Source organism: Corvus brachyrhynchos, unplaced genomic scaffold (assembly GCF_000691975.1).
Source record: "Corvus brachyrhynchos isolate BGI_N302 unplaced genomic scaffold, ASM69197v1 scaffold162, whole genome shotgun sequence".
Classification (NCBI taxonomy): Eukaryota; Metazoa; Chordata; class Aves; order Passeriformes; family Corvidae; genus Corvus; species Corvus brachyrhynchos.
This window is the reverse complement of record NW_008236696.1, coordinates 5,555,090-5,573,436: the sequence shown is the minus strand read 5'-3', so window position 1 is coordinate 5,573,436 and position 18,347 is coordinate 5,555,090. Positions and strand designations below refer to the sequence as shown.

The 18,347-nt window shown below is 53.2% G+C and overlaps 1 protein-coding gene across 1 annotated transcript in view; it reads left to right on the top strand.

The window, feature by feature from the left end:
* The window catches only part of DIS3L2 (DIS3 like 3'-5' exoribonuclease 2), a 184,125-nt gene extending 166,784 nt beyond the window's left edge, over positions 1–17,341 (top strand). Inside the window, exons 13-19 of the mRNA XM_017727008.1 lie at positions 7,282–7,465; positions 8,642–8,728; positions 12,524–12,671; positions 12,781–12,911; positions 13,140–13,244; positions 13,945–14,046; positions 16,805–17,341. Of these exons, the coding sequence (XP_017582497.1) occupies positions 7,282–7,465; positions 8,642–8,728; positions 12,524–12,671; positions 12,781–12,911; positions 13,140–13,244; positions 13,945–14,046; positions 16,805–16,903 (856 nt within the window). The 3' untranslated portion in view covers positions 16,904–17,341. The remainder of the gene's footprint in view (positions 1–7,281; positions 7,466–8,641; positions 8,729–12,523; positions 12,672–12,780; positions 12,912–13,139; positions 13,245–13,944; positions 14,047–16,804) is intronic.
* Positions 17,342–18,347: the final 1,006 nt, after the last annotated feature.

Here is an 18,347-nt window from a genome sequence, read left to right as displayed (position 1 = left end):
AGATGCCAAAGGCTCTGTGGCCACTCATGCCATCCAGCACTGTGACGTCTGGCCTGACGTTGTGCTGCCAGATGAAGTCAGCAATTTCATTTAACAGGGCTGCAAAGTGACGTTGATAATTTCACAGGAACTCAGGCAAATGGCTGAGGTTTTTCTAGTGGTCTAAATCCCTGCGTGCAAACCAGAACATCAGGCTTTGAGCAGTTAATTCCTAATCATGCCAAATGCCTTCAAGAGCCCAGCGCCCTGCGTGCAAACCAGAACATCAGGCTTTGAGCCTGATCATGCCAAATGCCTTCAAGAGCCCAGCATCAGTACTGAGAGCTTAAAACAGTTTTCCACTGTACTGCAGATAATTTGGATAAAGCAAAGAGAGCAGTCTTGTGGCATTTCCAGCCTCAAGGTGTGAGAGTGGTCCATAAGTGACATTTGTATTCAGAGAACCCTCCCCATGCATTTGTGTTGTAGGCATCTATTACTGGGAAGGCACCATAGCTAATATAAAGGGCATTCTTTATACCCCGGAAAGGGAGTTCATTATAGGGAAAAGCCATTCTAGCTTAGTAAGAAATGAATCTAAAACTGCCTCAGAGCTGCTATTCTCATCAAGTTTCAATGTTAGCAGTTTTAACCAAGAGCTAATTGAGCAATCTCAGAAAGTGGAGTAATTCCATTATTCAGCTATGCTTTGTGCGAGGCTACTGCTAGCTGTGAGAGGAGCACAAATGACTTTCATCAAGCCATGAACCGCCAGCATTCTTGCCTTTTACTACTTTTTCTTTCAAAAAAAAGTAGGTCTTTTGGTCTTTTGGCAACTGTCACTGGCAACAGGAGCTCCACACCAACATTGCAAGGCTCATATGTAACACTGCAGTCCAATTTTTTTGGATAATAGGGGATTTGATTTTCATGGCTCTTCAGGCAGCAGTTTTGTTCCAGAGTGGATGGCTGAAGATGCTCCTGTTTGTTGGACAGGCAGAGTGTCACCAAGAAAACAGCACACTGTTCTTGCATAATTTTGCATGGAACAGAGCCATTGCAAGTGCCAGCCCAGCTACTCACCAAAGAGCATGATTCTGTCACTGGCTGTGCTCTCAGGAGATGTGGGATTAGCTAATGTTGGTTTTAGAAGAGCTTTTATAGAAACCTCTCAAGTTCCTCTGCTTCATGGAAGAGCTGTAATCAAAAATAAATGAACACGATTTAAAGAAAAGAAGAAAAAGTCATACCGCATCCAGCGTCTTTGGACTTAACACCCTGGAGAGGGTTTGTTGGTTGAGCCATGGTGCTTTTTCTTTACTGTTCTCCTTCAGCTGATGCTGCTCCTGTTGGATGTGAACAGGACTATTTGCAGCCTTTTGTGGAAGGTGACTTTGTGGGTGAATGCAGCAGGATTTAGAGTCCCATTCGCAGGAGGTGGCTGTAGATCTTCTGTTTGTTATGAGATTGTGCTGTAGCAATTATCCCCTCCAAGCCAGCAAAGAGTGCGGGCTCTCAGCAGTGTACTGCCCTTAGCAAGGGAACATGAATCCATCAGTGTCTTTAGAGCCCTCTCAGACACACACAAACACATCAGGCCTGCCTTTCTCAGCACCAGCCTCTCGTGGCACTGTTTGGTTCAAGTGTGATGCTTTCAAAGCTATACTGTTGGAGCCCTGCTTGGACGCAGCATGGAGCTGGACACACCTGAGGCAGGCACATAGATACAGGTTGAGAAACCAGAGGCCTTTGACTGCAGGTTGAAGCACAAACCCATGCTGAGCTGGGATGGTAAATCCATGCATAGATGGGAAGAAATTAGAACAGCAGAAGTCTTGTTCCTTTTGTAGGAGGGAGTAAGTGCTATGAGGGAGAGATGAGATTGAGGAGCAGATGAGCTATTGTAAGGGGTTAGGAGAAAGAAGTTTGGTAACCCTTGTAGAAGTGGTTGGTCACATTTGGCTCTAGTCTGAGCTGCTGAAAAGATGCTGGGGATTACTTGGTGGCAGCTCACCCAGCCAGAGGTACCACCATTGGAAGGGGGGCTCAGACTCCAGCTCAGAACAGCTCAGCTCTGTCCTTTTGGGAGCAGGTTTCCACAATGAGCTACATGTGAAGAAAATACCAACTTCTCCAGTCTGTCAAAAGCCAAGAACCCTGCCATGAAAGAGCTGTGTAGTGTTTTGGGTTTCTCTCTCACACCTCAGCTGTGATAACTCTTCCAAAACCTGGATGTACCCATCAGTTACATCTTGCAGGAAGGGATGAAGGTGAAGAAGGCAGTGTGGGGGAAAAGCTGTGCTTATCTGTCCAGCCCCACCTCATTGCCATTTGCTCTGAAGTCCCTGGTTCTGTTACCCTTGTGGAATAGCAGGTGTTTTAGTGTCCTTTTGCTTTAAGGAAGCTGCCTGCCTCCTTCCTGCACTTACTGGATTGCACACAAAGTACTCCTTGTCTCTCCCTTTCGGCAAACCCTGCTTAGCTAATGTCATTTGTCAAGTTAATCAGAGATAGTGGGCACTTCAATGGCTGCTGTGCAGCCTAGCTGCATTGCTATGGAGACAAGCAGCCAAACAGGCATTTTACTTGCCCTGCCTCTCTTTGCAGAGATTTGCCATGAGAAAACATTTTTTTATTTGCCATCAAACAAACAACTTGCTGAGGGCGTCAGTAGTTTTTCAAGGTTGCTATCCAGGGATTGAGAAGGGTCTACCTAACCTTCAGTGGAGCAAATAGTAATGCTAATACTAAAGCAGGTCAAGGGTCTGAATGTGTAGCTCCTCTTTCCACATCTCATAGATGTTTGGTGCTGGAAGGAGCTGTCTGAGAGGAGTTACAGCCCAGTAGCTTGCATTTGGGGCTGTAATTGAGATGTCATCAAGCCACTTCAGCTGGATGGTTTCACAGGTGACTGTTGGCCTACAGAAATTGTGACTATGAAAGATACTTTGAAAAGCACCAAGACTTGCATTTAAGACCATCTCAGGAGCTTGAAGTCTCCCCAGAAGTTGGTGAGATGTAGGCACTGGCATGCCCTGGTCACATTTGAAACTCAGAGGTGAGTGTAAGCCATACACTCCATCTGACCTCTTGCATAAGGCAGGCTGAGGATGAGTTTCATCCACATAACTCATAAGCAAAATCTGACTGTTGAAAGAGCTGACAGGAGATGTACATGTTATATGGCTCAAAAGCCATCCCATCACTCCCTCTCCTTCCCCTCACATGTGCACATGTTAAATGATGCATGGAACAGGTTTGGAAATGCTTCCTCCTGCGGCGTGGTTAGCAGGACAGCTGGGATCTGCAGGCACCTATGGGAGGGGCAGGCACCTACGGGAGGGACAGCCACCTGTTGACCCCTAGCCCAGTCTGTGGGACGGCAGAGGAAACCTCACATCAGCACAGAAAGGGCAAAAGTTCAGATCAGATTGTTTATGGGACTTTATGGAGCCAGGAGCCAAGGATAGCTCAGCTAATCCAGAGGAAACTGTAGCGATGCCGTTAGAATGCATTTCACATGGGATTCATTCAGTGCGCATTCAGATGGACCAGTCTTTCTGTCTCCGTTTTTTTAGCCATGAAATATTTTTCTTTGTACTTCTGTCTGCCAGCTACACTGAGCCAGAGTCCAAGTTCGGCTGTTTTAAGAAAAAACCCACAGAAACCCCAAAACCTCTTGTCGTTTGACCTGCAGGGCTTCAGCACAGCTCCCAGCAACATCAGGCACTGGGCTGAGTCCATGCTCTGCCAGCCGTCCTCTGCTCCTACCAGCCCCAGCATCCATTGCTTTTCTTCAAGCCACAGTGTAGTGTTTGCTGAGTTGAAGCCCTGGTGAGAACATGAACTAGAAGTGCAACTGAAAGGCCACGTGGGGAGGGCAGGAAGGCAGCAGCTTTGCTGTGCCCTCCAGCTCCTCAGCACCTGAAGCCTTGCCAGCATCATGGGCAGTCCTAGTCCTGGCTCGTCCTCTTGAGTCACCAACATCCCATGCAGTCTCAGCATGAGCTCCTCTTGGGAATAAGGTTTTCCTTTCAGGTGCAGTGAGGTCACCACATTGAGCTGTTTCATCCAGATCTTGTCTCCTTCCTTGTGTCCTGAGCCCCGGACCCCATTGCTCTGCTGGAAGAGGTGACGTGGCTTAACTCCAGGCACAGGTGCAAGCTCCTTCACTGTCCCCAGCCTGTTCCCTCTGACCCTGGCAAGCTCTCACATGCTCTGGATTACCCCAACTGTGACTTGTGCCTTCTGGAAGCTGCTTTCCTCTCCCTGAACTCCTGATGTTTAGAACAAATCTGACTAGGAGTTAGGGAGCAGCCCCACACTCTTCCCTTTCAAGCTTGCAGGACTGCTGCAGCAGGGTGCATTTGGGGAGCACCCCCCCAGAGATCCAGAGCTGGGAAGGACCTTCTGTCCCTGCAGGGAGTTTTGGCCTCAGCCCAGAGGGAATTGTGGCCTTCCAGGGCACTCTGGTTCGTTAACCTGAGCTGACACAAACCAACCGATCAGATCCTGGGGCTTCTTTTCCTCCCAAATACAGGACAGTGTCCAGCCTTATCCATGTTACCTGCTCCTTGAAAGCCCGAACTGCAGATGCATCTCCCAGAGCCTGCCTCTGCCTTTGGGTGAGAGACCAAGAATAGTTTTTCAGTTCTGAATATCCATAGTCACATCCTGCACACCCTGTCATGGGTGAAAAGCTCCTGGGTGCTTCCCAGGATGGGATTTTGCAGAGCAAAATGGGTAGTTTATGCTGTTAGTTTTACTTCAAGAATAAAAGCATCCCTGGCAGGAGGGTGCTCAGGTATGAGCTTCCATTCAGTACCTACAACATCAGAATGAGGATATCTCCAGGAAATTGTAAAAGCCCAGACCCCAGAATGGTAAAACAAAATGCAGAACTTAATAATCAGGTAGAAATTGCATCCAGCCAGAAGTGTCACTGTAGATAAGAGATGAAGACTTCACACTTCAGTGCACAGCAGGAACAGGAATGGCAGGGTCTGCTGCAGCATTTGCTTTCAGTGTTCATCTCTGGGATGTGCAATGAGCACGTGTTGCCTGTGACAAAGAGGAGGTTTTGTTCACAGGTATTTATTGCTTTGTCCTTAAAAACGGGTTTGCATCTCCTTCCATAGAGGCCACAGTTCAAGGGAGATGCTGGGACTCCATGGCCAACCTTCGCCTGAGTGTGCATCTGTGTAGCTGAGGCTAATGCTGGAAATGTCTCCCTCTTTCCTGGCACCAAAGCCCATGGGAAGGAGAGGCACTGCCTTTTGCAGTCTGCCCTGTTTTCCGTGCCTCGCTGTGACCTGGCTCGGGCAGAAAGGGCTTCCCAGGTGTGAGCATGGGCTGGCACAGCCTCACACCTGTCCTCAGGCCACTGTCCCTCCCGTGCCGCTGGTGTGAGAGTGGTGTGTCACCCTCTCTCAGGAGATGGGCATGGCCGGGCCGTAGCCCCCTGGCTGCCACTGGCTGTCCCACGGCCGCGGTGCCCAGTGCCCCGGGGCCACACTGTCCCTCACCCCCTGGAGCCGCTGGCCATAGAGGGACCGAGGTTGCCATCTGCCGGTTCAGCTGCACAGGAACAGCAAGAGCCTGGCTCAACCCTCTTGGACGTGGCCCCTCAGGAGTGTGTCCTGATCCTGCTCGGGTCACAGGGCATTGCCCACCCCCGACCCAGCCCGTGGCTTCTGGTAGCATATCCCCATGGGCAGGTGTTCCAGGGGACAGGGCGGGCAGCCCATTCCCATTTAGGCTGTGCTGCTCCCGTCCTGCCCACACTGCCCCTGGGCCAGGATGTCCCTCCTGCCCTCCCTGTGGGGCCTGAAGTGTTGGCCTCTGGCACAAAACCCTCTGCGAGAATCCACAGGGCTCTTAATAAGGGAGCTCCTTCCCATTAAAGACTAATATTTCTACTGCTGATTATCACTGTCAGGTGCTTATTCCTCCGCTGAGCTTGTCTTTATTTCCTTTCAAGTTCTTGGCAAGTACTCCCAGGCTGGGAATGTATCATTGCTGTAGGAGTGCAGCATCCTCCACATCTCACCTGGCCAGTCTCAGAATCCACAGGGCTCTTAATAAGGGAGCTCCTTCCCATTAAAGACTAATATTTCTACTGCTGATTATCACTGTCAGGTGCTTATTCCTCCGCTGAGCTTGTCTTTATTTCCTTTCAAGTTCTTGGCAAGTACTCCCAGGCTGGGAATGTATCATTGCTGTAGGAGTGCAGCATCCTCCACATCTCACCTGGCCAGTCTCCCCAGCAGTGGCCAGGGCTGGGAATGCCAGCTCCAGCCCTGGTGCCCCAGCCAGCCCTGCAAAATGACTGCTTTGCCTGCAGGAGCGATGAGGCTGAGCTGGCATAATCAGCAACAGCTCACTCAGGCATTGCTGGGAGGATGAGGTTACTTCTGTAAATCTATTATCTTTTTTGGCAATTAGCACCAGTTAGGAGCCCTGGGAATACATGCAGGAAATAGCAGGAAGCCCAGTTGAGCACATCTCTTGCTTATCAAGCCCAGTTAAACAAGTCCCCGTGGCACAGCCCTGCTGCTGGTAGCACAACCCATACACACACCAATGATCCCTAGTGCTGGGATTGCTTTCCTTAGCACTGTGTAGCCCCAGAGGTTTCCATGCGATGCATGTACATTCAGAGATGGAAAGTGAGGGGCTCACCCCAAGCTGGAGTACCCCACCAGTCTGCAGGTTGTCTAGAGGAGCCTGTGGAGTCCCTGCATCTCCTGGATGCCAAAGGCAGCCCCACTGGAGCAGCACTGGTGGCTTATCCTGCCTGGGGACAGTGCTGTGTTGTGCTGTGGGTGGGAGCCTGGCGTGGGGCAGGGCTCGGTGGCTGGGCCTGACCACACATGTCGAGCTTGGGATGGGGGAGCGAGCGAGATGCTGTTTTCTCTGGCCCAGGAAGACAGAGATGTGTGTTTGTTTTCCGTGCTATCTTTCACATGGCGTTTGTTTTGCTTGTCAAGCGTTTCAGGAGATACAATGACCTAAAGGGAGATTATTTTATCCTAATTTAAGCTGTCAATTTATCACTGACTTCTGCTTGTCTGCACCAGCAGGACAGCTTACTCTGAGTCCCTGGGGAAGCCTCCGCTAGAAAGTGAGAATTTGGGGGGGATTTGCTGCAGTCTCACAGCTAATCTGTGCTTATGACAGCAACTGCAAGCTGCTCCTCTGTCCCCCTGGGTCGTATTAGTTCCCATCACTGTGGACTGGCTTGGCTTCCAGGGGGCCTCCCCTGTCTAACCGGGGCCTGGGGTTGTTTTTCTCGTGCCGCAGGCTGGTGGAGGAGTTCATGCTGCTGGCAAACATGGCCGTGGCCCATCAGATCTACCGCTCCTTCCCCAAGCAGGCCTTCCTCCGCCGCCACCCCCCGCCCCAAACCAAGCTGCTGAAAGACCTCATGGACTTTTGCAACCAAGTCGGCCTCGACATTGACTTCAGCAGTGCGGGGACCCTGCATGTGAGTGCCCTGGCCTGGCAGGGCCATGGGGGCCGCGGGTGGGCAGCTACATGGTGGTGTGTTTGTGGCAGCGTGTGCTTTATTCTCTGTCCCTCTCTGCCCAGGAAAAGCTGACAACTATGCCATGCCAAAACGGAACACCTCCCTCACACGCTGTTGATCCCATTAGTGCTGGGCAGGGGTGGCCCAGCCTGTCCTGGTCAGCCATGTTGTGCACAGAGGTTAGAGCAGGGTGGGAAGGACCTTGCAAGTGACCCCTGCGCTGCCCTCTCTGCAATGGGAAGGATGTTTCAGTGCAAGAGCACTCACTGAGACACTCAGATTTCCTTCTCTGGGCAGGTCCTAGGCAGGGAATTTGATCCATACCACAAGGAAAGTAGCTCTGCAAGGGGCTGTTTCTGTCTGGGCTGCTGCAGGTCTCAGGGAGGGCAGGGTGGGGAGCGGGGTGACTGGGAAGGACTGGAGAGCAGTGCTGGGAAAGGTCAGATGCAGCCAGTGCAAGAAGTATCCAACCACTCCTCTGCTGAGCGTGTCCTGAGGCTGAACTCCAGCTGAATAGCACAGCGCAGGTTCCAGGATTTTCTTTACTCACCGCAACTGGACTGTGGATAATCCTCTGTTAATCCCATCCCCGCTGGCCTCCTGCACGCCCCTCCATCAGCTGGGACTGCTTTCCCCATTTGCTGGCTGTGCCCAGCCTATGTCAGCAGATGCAAGGTTGCTCACTCAGCTCTTCTCCTGTACTTTGAACCCTCCAGCCCTTCCTCACTGCTAGCCCCAGGCAGTGACCTCCCATATCCATGTCTCCCCAGAGTCCCATTAGTCCCTGTGCTGAAGCTCTCAGAAGCTGGATGGGAGCCAGGCACAGGTCAGGAGAGAGTTTACGGGCTCTCTCTCACGCTGCACAACTGAGGACAGAGCCAGCAGTCCCCATGCCCCAGGTGCTCCCTGCCATTGACCCCCAGAGGAGAGCCGGTGCTCAGGACCGTGTGTGCAGTCCTACTTGGGCTGCTGGGCAAAGCCCAATTTCATGTGCACCTTTTGGCTTACAAGGGGATTTGCAGGAAAAAGGGGAATTTGGCTTTGACAGGCTGCTGTTAGCACCAGTGAGATCTGCCTGGGTCCCTTTACCACCATAACATGCCAACACTGAATGCTCTCTCTTTTCTCCTCCAGAAAAGCTTAAGTGAAACATTTGGTGCTGACCAATATTCCAGAGCAAGGAAAGAAGTGCTGACCTACATGTTCTCCAGGCCCATGCAGGTGAGAACAGCGCTGTGCTGTCGGGCATGTCTGCTTGTAGCTTTTCTGCTGTGGCTCCATCTTCAGTTCTCACCCCTTCTGCGTTACCAAGCTGGTTGTTGCACACAGAGGGAGTGAATGAACACTGAACGTGGTGTTCCAGAGCTGCCAGCAGCTTCGTCCAGTGCCTCCAGCCCTGTGCAGCTGGCCGTGGGAGTATCCCTTGAGCAACAAAGCTTCACTGGGTGGCAAGGTCAGGCTGAGTCTTTCCTCACTGCTTACAGTGTCCCTGTTGGGATATTTCACCCTTGAAGTTGTCTGAGGGCTGTTAGGAGACTCACAAGGACCCTGTGAGGAGCTGGTGGTGAGCTCCATGGTTCGTGTTTGTGCCATTCCTTCACATTGTGATATCCCAACTGGTCCAAAGAAGGAATTAAGAGTAGGGGTGTGGAACTGGCCATAAGCACAGTCTGGTACCTGCTCTTGGAAGCAGGAAAGTTCTGGAAACCCTTCGGTCTCCCTCCAGCCCAGGTGGCTTTCTTTGACAGTCTCTGCAATGGAGACTTGTGCTGCTCACACCAGTTGTCATGTTTGGTGCATTTGTAGCTCAGGACACTTATTTGGGTGTTTATCACCATCAAAAAAAGTTCTTGTGAGGCATCACCTGCATTTGCAGCTAGGCACAGCACAACGTCTTCTGAGGAAAGTCCTACCCAATAGGGAGAAGGGGCACATTCCTGAAATTATCTCTCTGCTGTGGCCTGCTTATCACTGCAGGAATGAATCATCTTCCCAACGTCACTCATTTGACTGTCACTCTTCTAATTAGCTTATTTGCTTCATTTACTCATTAGCAGTTGCCTGAAGTCCTGCTTCTGGGACTTAATGCTTGTTTGCAACTGGGACTGGGGTATGAGGCCATTTAGTAAATCACCCCCTCATGTGTGTCCAGCTCAGGAGGGCTGCTTTGTAAAGAGCAGGGAGTGTCCTCTGGAGCTGGATGTGTTGTCCCAGATCCTGTGTCCTGCTTTGGGTTATCCTGGTCTCATCTCTCACATCCTCCTTTTCTGGCGGAAGGTACACTGGTGACACAAATTCCTTTGAGTCCCTCTCTGGTCATGCTGACTGTGGCACAAGCCTGGGCTTTGCCAGTAGCAGTACGTGAAGCAAGCCTGGCTGCTGGCCAGGGTGGATGAGCAAGGAGAAAGTAACTGGGTTCTGCAGTGGCACCAAGGGGGACATGGGCTTTTGGGGACCCACTGGCTTGCTGAGATCTTGCCTTTGTGGTGTCCTGAGACTGTGGTTGGAGAAGTGGTGGGAGTGCCTTCAGATACCTCACAGTGGCTCTCATTAAGGTTTAGCCCTGTGAATACATGTTAGATCATTACATGAAAGAGGTATCAAGGTTTTGGGGATGAAGTCTTCTGCAGAGTACACACCAGACAAAGAGGCGCTTTTAAAGGAGATATTCCACGAGACATTATTTTGGCAGGATCTAGCCTCATTCCATCATCAGAAGACAAAGGTGCCTGTGTGTTCAGGTGTGCTGTGCAGTCCACTCATATGTGGCAAACCTGTTGCCTGGCACACTCCCATTATAGGCAAACCCCCTCGGAAAGGGGCAAACAGCTTCCAGGAGGAATGAGCTTTCCCTGTGAGGAGTATATTTTTTGCTGTCTGCCACCAGCATGAGAGCAGATGGGAGAATCAGCCCCATCCTGCTGGATGTTGCAGTCCCTCATGGGGCAGAGGACAGATTTGAGTGTTGACAGCTGCAGAGCACAGCCACTGAGGGGCCCAGGCCGGTGGCGAGGGCTGGGCCATTGCCCTGACAGATGGTGCAGCGAGCCCGTCTGGTCGGGGCAGTGGGAAGTCACCTGTATCCCTGCATACGTCCCAGCTCCCAGTGATAAAGCTGATGTTTCAGGGACAAGGCTGCAGCTAAATCAGCCTAAACAACCTGTCCACAGGTTTAACCCCTGGTCGTGCCAAGTCTGTGTCTTCCCTCTTCACTGCGTACTGGTGGTCAAGACATCAGCCTCTTGGAGGAGGAGGGAATTGGGAAGCAACTGGTAATGCGTGTGCCTGAGGGAATGCCTGGATTGGCATGCCAGGAGCCTTGTAACAGATGAAGGAGCAGCGACACACCATTTTTCAGGGGCTCAGTCATTCGGGGATTCAATCTGTCCGTGAGAGCAAAGCTGCCCCTGGTTGGCTGGGGCTGATTTATTTCCAGTCTCCTCGCAGTTCTCCAGGGATTGCAGCAAACCCTGGGGATTTGAGACCACTTGTGAGTCAAATCTGTTAATGAGAAAACATCTGCTTCATGCCAGGCTGATGTCACCGGGTTGTGCTGTCACGGTGGAGAGGACGGGTGTCAGATATGTGTCAGGCGGGGCTCCCTGCAGGGTGTAACCCTTCCGTGGCCTAGGGGAGTATTTTTCTTGTGATACCCAAGCTGCTGCAAATGTCAGTGAGGGTCATAAGCTGCCAAAAGGGTGTCCAAAATGGTGCTGGACCCCACAATGGCCAGCACATCCATCAAGACAAAGTGCTCCAGGCAACAGCAAGCAGCAAAGGGCCTTCAGCATCTTTTCTAATTTTAAACAAGGTGGGGCATAACTTGAAACACTGCTAGGCATAGGGCAGGGATGGGCCCTTCTCAGTGTCTTTTTCAGAGCACTTTGACTGGTGCTCTGCTTTCTGAGTGCCTGGCATTGTAGGGAGCTTCCTCCCTTCTGCCCAGAAGCCTGGCACAAGTGCCTGGAAGCTCCCTGTGGTTTCATGCTGTCTGTCAGCACAAGGGCACTCATCCCCTCCTGCAGCAGCCTCTGGAGCTCGGCATGTCTCCCTGCCCAGCCGCATTCGGTGGGAGCCGAGCTAATTGAGTGGAGACCGTACTTCGTGGAGTCCATCAGAAACAATTTAATTCTGGGTTGTGGAAATTGGCAGCCACCACAGCTCCTATCCCAGCTCTTAGGTCTCATAATAAGACTGGGACTGATGCTGCTTTTTTTAACCTGCTCTATTTACTTGCCCGGATCAGTGCGTTGCTGCTCAGCAGGAGCTGGCTGCACCACTGGCCTGGGGAGCGGAGGATACAGCTGCCCAAACCAAGGATCCCAGGACGACTCTGTAATCAGAGCTGGCTACTCCTGTTTTTTTTAAATCACTTGCTCTTATTTTTAAATGGGTTCATTCAATCGCCACTGTGCTGTGACCCCGTGGTGCCTCTGCTGCCCTGGTGTTGGTTTAGATGGGCAGTTCAGCCACTTGGCTCCCCAGCTGTCATGGTGGGATGGAGCAGCAGGGATCACAGCAGGGCTCTCTCTTCCTCCTTGGAAGCCACTCATCCCAGCTCCCAGTGCTCTCCAAGTATGCACAATGGGTGTGTAAAGCCTGCAGACAGACCCAGAACCAAAGAGCCAGCATGGGAGCTGCTCTGTGAGGCCCCTTGGTGGGAGAACATCTCAGCTGGACTCTCCCCTGGAAGATGGGAGGATGGCAAATGAGCCCCAGGGCCTGAGCAGAAGCAGGAAGCGGCTTAGACCCATGGGTGATGTGAAAGTTGATGCAGTCCTTGGGGCCAGGCAGGGACAGCTGGCAGTCAGAGCTCTCTTTTATTCTGTGCTCAGTTTCTGCAGTGCCTGCCTTGTCCCTGCACAGCTCAAACTGAGCAGCAGGTGAAGGACCACCAGCAGACAGGACATCATCAAAGGGACATTGGCTGCTGGCACTGTGTCCGCAGAGCCAGACCCCTCCAGCCTCATGGCACCACCCTTGCTCACACCTCCCCTTGTTTCTCCCCCCCTTCAGATGGCTCTCTACTTCTGCACCGGTGTCCTGGAGGACGAGACCCTTTTTCACCACTACGCCCTGAATGTGCCGTTCTACACTCACTTCACCTCTCCCATCCGCCGCTACGCCGACATCATCGTGCACCGCCTGCTCTCCGCCTCGCTCGGTGTGTGCTGCTCCCCTGCATGGGCTGGGCACTGGGGGACAGGGGCCATGGCATGGCTCTGTAGCAGGAGAGCACATGGGCATGTCATTGTCACTCGTCCCCTTTGCAGGTGCCAGAGCTCCCCTCAAGATGGAGAAAGAGGCCATCCAAAAGCAGGCAGATCACTGCAATGACCGGAAGATGGCTTCCAAGAGGGTGCAGGAGCTCAGCGCTGACCTCTTCTTCTCCGTCTTTGTCAGGGTAAGACCCGAGGCTATCTTCTCCCGAGGCATCTCTGGATTTCTCTGGGAAGGCCCAGCCTAGATGCCACTGGGAAGGGGGCTGTGTCTGCCCACTTGGCTTTAGGAAAGACAGACAGTGAGAGGACACACTCAGCAACCACCACTGCTGGATTCCAGGACCTGGAGACACTGTTTGGGGATTGCTGGATGAGAGCTACTGTGTAGTGACAGCCCTGTCTCTTGACAGGAATGTGGTCCTCTGGAGTCAGAAGCCATGGTGATGGGTGTCCTGAGCAAGGCTTTTGATGTCCTGGTGCTGAAGTTTGGAGTCCAGAAGCGCATCTACTGCAATGTAAGTACCTCACCAGTGTGAGACAGTACCAACACTGCCTTGCCAGCGAGGGCTGCAGCAGCCTGGCATCACTGCAGGCAGTGGCTGTCCTGGTACCTTTTTGTGCCAGCCCTGCAACTGGCAGAGCTGTGCCCGAGCTGGGCCAGCCAGAGGGGAGGGAACCTTCCTGGAGTTTCCCTTCCATCCCTCTGCCCAGGCAGGCACAAGGGACTGGGGGGGTCTGGATCAGCCCAGTCTCTGAGGACCAGCTTCTCCCTGTGACGTGCTGGGGTTGATCTAGCCCAGGTAAAAGGGAATAAAGCCAGATTCAGAGGAACAGAGATAAGCATGGATCTGAAGCAAGGAAAGGGAGCGAGGCTGGTTTTCATTTCATTTAATCAGACAGTTTATCTGGGGCTGTGACAGCAGCGCTGTGGGCCAGCACCTGCAGTTGGTGACAGCATCCTCTCTTAATAACCTGGTTATATGGCTGGCAATGACATCTTTAAACAGGACATAGAGCGTGATATATGGGCCGGTGGTGTATCACAGCAGCCCCTGATTTACGCACTAGGCTCAGGCTCACGGGCTGCTGCATCCCAGTTGTTAAAGAGCTGCAGAGGCAGCGTGCTGGGCAAAAACAGCATCAGCCCCATCCACAGGCAAGGTGGAGGAGGAGAGCTGCTGGGGGACATGCTCCCAACGCTCTCCCTGCCTGCAGGCGCTACCCTTGGTGGACTTCCGCTACCAGAAGGTGGGGAAGAAGCCAGAGCTGACACTCTTGTGGGAACCAGAGGAGCTGGAGGAGGAATCTGTGCCCCAGGTAAGACCCCCACAGCATGGAACAGGCTCACAACACCATGGGCTGGCATGGAGGCTGTTTGCAGCATGTGGATCCTGTGATGTCTGCAGGGACAGGTCCAGGAGGCAGGTCTTGCCTTGCAGGGTGTCAGGTCCTGCTGTCCCTCTGTGTCCCTTTCCCAGTGAGTCCAACTTCAGCCTCAACTTCTTCTGCCATCCAGCCCAGTCCCATCCCATCGCTGCCCTCACAATCTGACCCCTCCACAGCCTTCAGTCTCTGCCCTGCCTGCTGCGTGCCCTGCCTCCCGGTTCAGTTTCCTCCAGAAATTGAATTAACATGCTGTTTACTTCCTCCTCCTAGATCATCAATTAAGATGTTAAGTAAGATCAGGCCCAAGGCAGCTCCTGTCTAGACCCTTCCCCCCCATCCTGGTATTCTTTGCCCCTGACATAGCCTTTTCTTGGGGTTTCCATCCCTGTGACAGGGTTGAGCCTCAATTAGGAGAAATTTTTTAAATCAGACTTCCTGAGATGCAGTGTCAAATGGTTTAACAGCATCTAGAAATCTCTCTCTTGTGTCCCTGTCATCTATTAACTTGGTAACTCAATCAAAGGGAGCAATCGCATTTGTCTGGCTTGATTAAGTGGTGCTTCTTTGCCAGCTTTTGTCTGGCATGGCTATAAAACCCCAGCTGTGTTGACTGCTGTGATCCCTGCCTGAAGGGCTGAATCCCAGCCTCTCCCTGCACCATCCCAGGGGCTCTGCACTTGAGCCCCAATTCCATCCAAGCTCAGCACATCCCATCCTTGCCCAGCTGGGGATCCTGACACAGACTGGGCTGACCTTCCCATCTGGTGTGATCTGTGTCCTGGAGAGTCCTTCCCTTCCCAGGGTGGATGTTGTGATCAGAGCTGGATCCAACTCTGCAGACATTTCTGCAGGCCTCCCTCCCTTTGAAGCTGAGCTTTCCTGTCTCAGCTTGGCTCAGAGAAGCCCCGTGGATGCAGCCCGCAATGGCCTCAGTTCCTCCTTTCCTACAGGAGCAGGGATCACTTACACTCTAGCGGAGAGCTGATGAAAAATGATGCCCCAGCATGAGCAGGGCCCATTTTGGTTAAGCAAACAGTTGGTAGAGGAAACTCCTCCACGAACCCTCCACACCTCCTAAGAAAACACTGGAGCTCTCCCATGGGACCAGGCTCTGAGAAATCTTCTGAGCCAGCAGATCCCTGAGTTTATAAATCTTCAGTCCTGGGATGAGCCAGATCCCTATGGGCCATGCTGAGCTCTGGTAGATGTCACCTGGACACCCCACAGCACCAAGCACCCCAGCTCCCCGCCTTACCCCAGTGCTTGGCCTCTGCTTCCAGGTTTAGCTGAGCCTGGCCAGGCAGTGGGAACATCAGGGAAGGCTGTGAGTGAGAAGCTGTGCTGGGGTCTGGGCTGTTTGGCCCTGCCATGGAGGGGAGGTGTTACCCCCATTTCTCTCTGATCTCCAGGGGATTACCAGGGCCTCAGTGGGCATTACTGAGGGGTGAAGTAAGAAGTGGATCTAAGACTCAGGGGATTTGATGTGAAATTGTGCAGTTTCATGGCAGTTCAGCAAAGGGATGAAGCAGTGGAGAATGCTGATATTCCCCCTTTGATTCCCCCAGATTGGGGGGCTGCCCCATGACCACCACCCCCTGCACTGCAGCCAGCTGGGGTGGGCAGGGGCTGGTGCTCAGTAGCCCACAGCTCTCTGGGCAGCCACTTGTGATAGGATTTTCCTGCAGGTCGCTCCTCACTGGCCACTTTGGTACATTTAAGTCTCAATGAGATTTTCGTGTTCTGAGTGATTGATCTGGAGCAGCCAGCGCTGGATGAGCTGGGAAGTGTTGGACAAGGTTACGCCGGCAGCTCTGTGCCTGCTTCTCCTGGGGCCAGCCCTGAGCAGATGGCACCAGCAAGCCCTGCTACACCACAGGGCTTGGGGACAGGCTCCAGCAAGTAAAGTCCCCAAATGTCTGGGCATGACCCCAGGAAAGCCCTTCCCAATGTCCCAGCCAGCCCCTTAACTGTGCCTTCAAGGACAGACCAGATCAATACTTTCCATTTCTAATCCATACAATTGCAGGAAGAGCTGGGGTCAGAGGAGCAGGGAGGTGGCAGCAGCAGCACCGTTGCTGAACAGGAGGAATTGATTTTCTGGGGTCTTCATTTCCTTGCACCTCTCATCCATTGTGCTCCCTTCCTGGGTCTCCTCTCTCTGTGGGAGCACAGGCAGATTGTTCCCTCCTTGTGGGATGCTGATGAAATGCTCAACGTCATGTGGAAAACCCTTCTGCCGCAGCCCGACGTTGGCTCTTGGCCAAGCTCCATTAAGGGATGATGTGGTTCTTTGGCTGGAGAGGGAAGGAAGGCATGGGGGGCCTTGAGGGGAGGTTGGGACCGAAAGCCAAGGGCACAAATGCCCACAATCCTTCCTAGACTGTGTGGAGAGCAAGTGGGGGCCTGATGAGGCTGGGATAAGTGAGGATGTTTTGGGAGGCTCTTTTAGGTTGATTTGGGTTCCCTGGCTGGTGTCAGAGCCCATGGTGTTGCCTTGAGGATGCTGCCTTCAGCCCCAGGAGCACCCTGGATGCCAGCAGAGCTATCTGAATCCATCCTGCCCCATTCCTTGCTTCCTTGTGGGTGCACTGGTGGAGGCAGCAAAAGCCAGCACAGCTCTAAGCAAATCTTGGTGTGATGCCAAGCTGCCTGAAAACCCTCTTTTCTCTCTTTCTCTCCCTTGCTGAAGGTGATCACCATTTTCACGCTGGTGGAAGTGGTACTGACGGCAGATGGTGGCCCCCTCAAGTACAGTGCCCTGCTCAAGAGGCCAAGCTCGGACAAGTGAGAGCCCTGGCTCCGTGGGCTCCCCACTCGTGATGCTCCCTCACCTCCCAGGCCCTGCACTGGCACCCACTGGAGACAGAAGGGACCCACAAGGACTTTGGGGTTTTGAGTTTTAAAACCATTGTGGTTTTATTTGTGGTTTGGATTTTAACTCCAGCTGGGAGCGGGGCTTGAGCCTGCCCCAGGCAGAACATTTCTACTCTCGGGAATTTTTAGCTTTATGCTTTCTTAATGTTTTTTTTAAGGCAGTGGTGTCCATCCCCAGCTTCAGTGCCCGTGGTGAAGGCTGAGAGGGGATACATGTCCCCAGGAGTGGAGAGGGGCTGGCTCCACCATCCCAGGTGGGATGTGGATGCAGTGGGATGCAGCCATGGGGCTGTGCAGGAGGGTTTCTTGCAGGGTTGTGTGTCATGTAATAAAAGCCGGGTCAGCAGCTGTGTGTGGAGCTCGCACGGGTTTTATTTTGTGCCCTGCATGTTCCCCCCAGCTGGGGGATCCCAGCAGTAACTCATCTCCCAGGCAGCCCCCTGCCTTCCCCTGCCTGCCACTTCCCAGGCACTATGAAAACCAAGCGGCCTCACTGCCTGTCCCAGCCTCAGATATGCTTGGCCAGATGTGAAATCAGAACAGATGTTCCCAGGTCCTGATCCAGCAGGTATTCCCTCAGTCCCTCCAACTTCATGAGAAGTCCCTGTGCGTCTCCACATCATCACAGGCAGTGGTTGGTGAAGGGATTGACATCTGGCAAGAAGGAATGAATCCATTGTGCCAGGCAGGGAGGGAGCCCTGCATCACTGTGCCCCATCAGTGGTGACAGCGTGGCCCCAGCACCACCACATCAGCCCTTTGCAGGAGCTGGCCAAACCCCGAGTGCCTGGATCAGGATGGGGGATTAGGGCAGGGTACAAGACAGTTCCCAGGGGCTGGTGAAGCCATCAAGGACACCTGTAGTCTCCAGGGGTTGTGCTCCTGTAGTGTCCTTCCAGGTGCCCTGGTGCAATCATGGGTGGATGTCACCCAATGCTGGTGACATGGGGCTGTTCCCTGCCCACAGCAGGTACCCCACTGTGCAGGTGTGCTGGCATGGGCTGCCCCAGGGCACCCAGCCTGTCAGGCACCAGCTGTCCCAGGAGCTGACAGGCAGCGTGTAACTCTGTCTGCTGGGACGGACCAGAGGACACTGACACCAAAGCCAAGATGTCCACCCCCTACCCCTCAGCCCAGTGTCCCCTCCTCAGGTTTGTCTCAGGGGAAACCAGGCAAATCCAGCCTGGCCCAGCTCAGCCTGTCTGCAAAAACAGCCCTTTGCCCTGTGCCCTCCCTCCCACTCCCTGGGGTCCTGCAGGAAACCGCCCCCATGGGAGCTGGGGCCCAGAGGTGCCCTGGTCCTCAGGGACAGGCTGGAGGTCCTGCCTTGCTGGTGGGGGAAGGGATGGCCCCGGGGG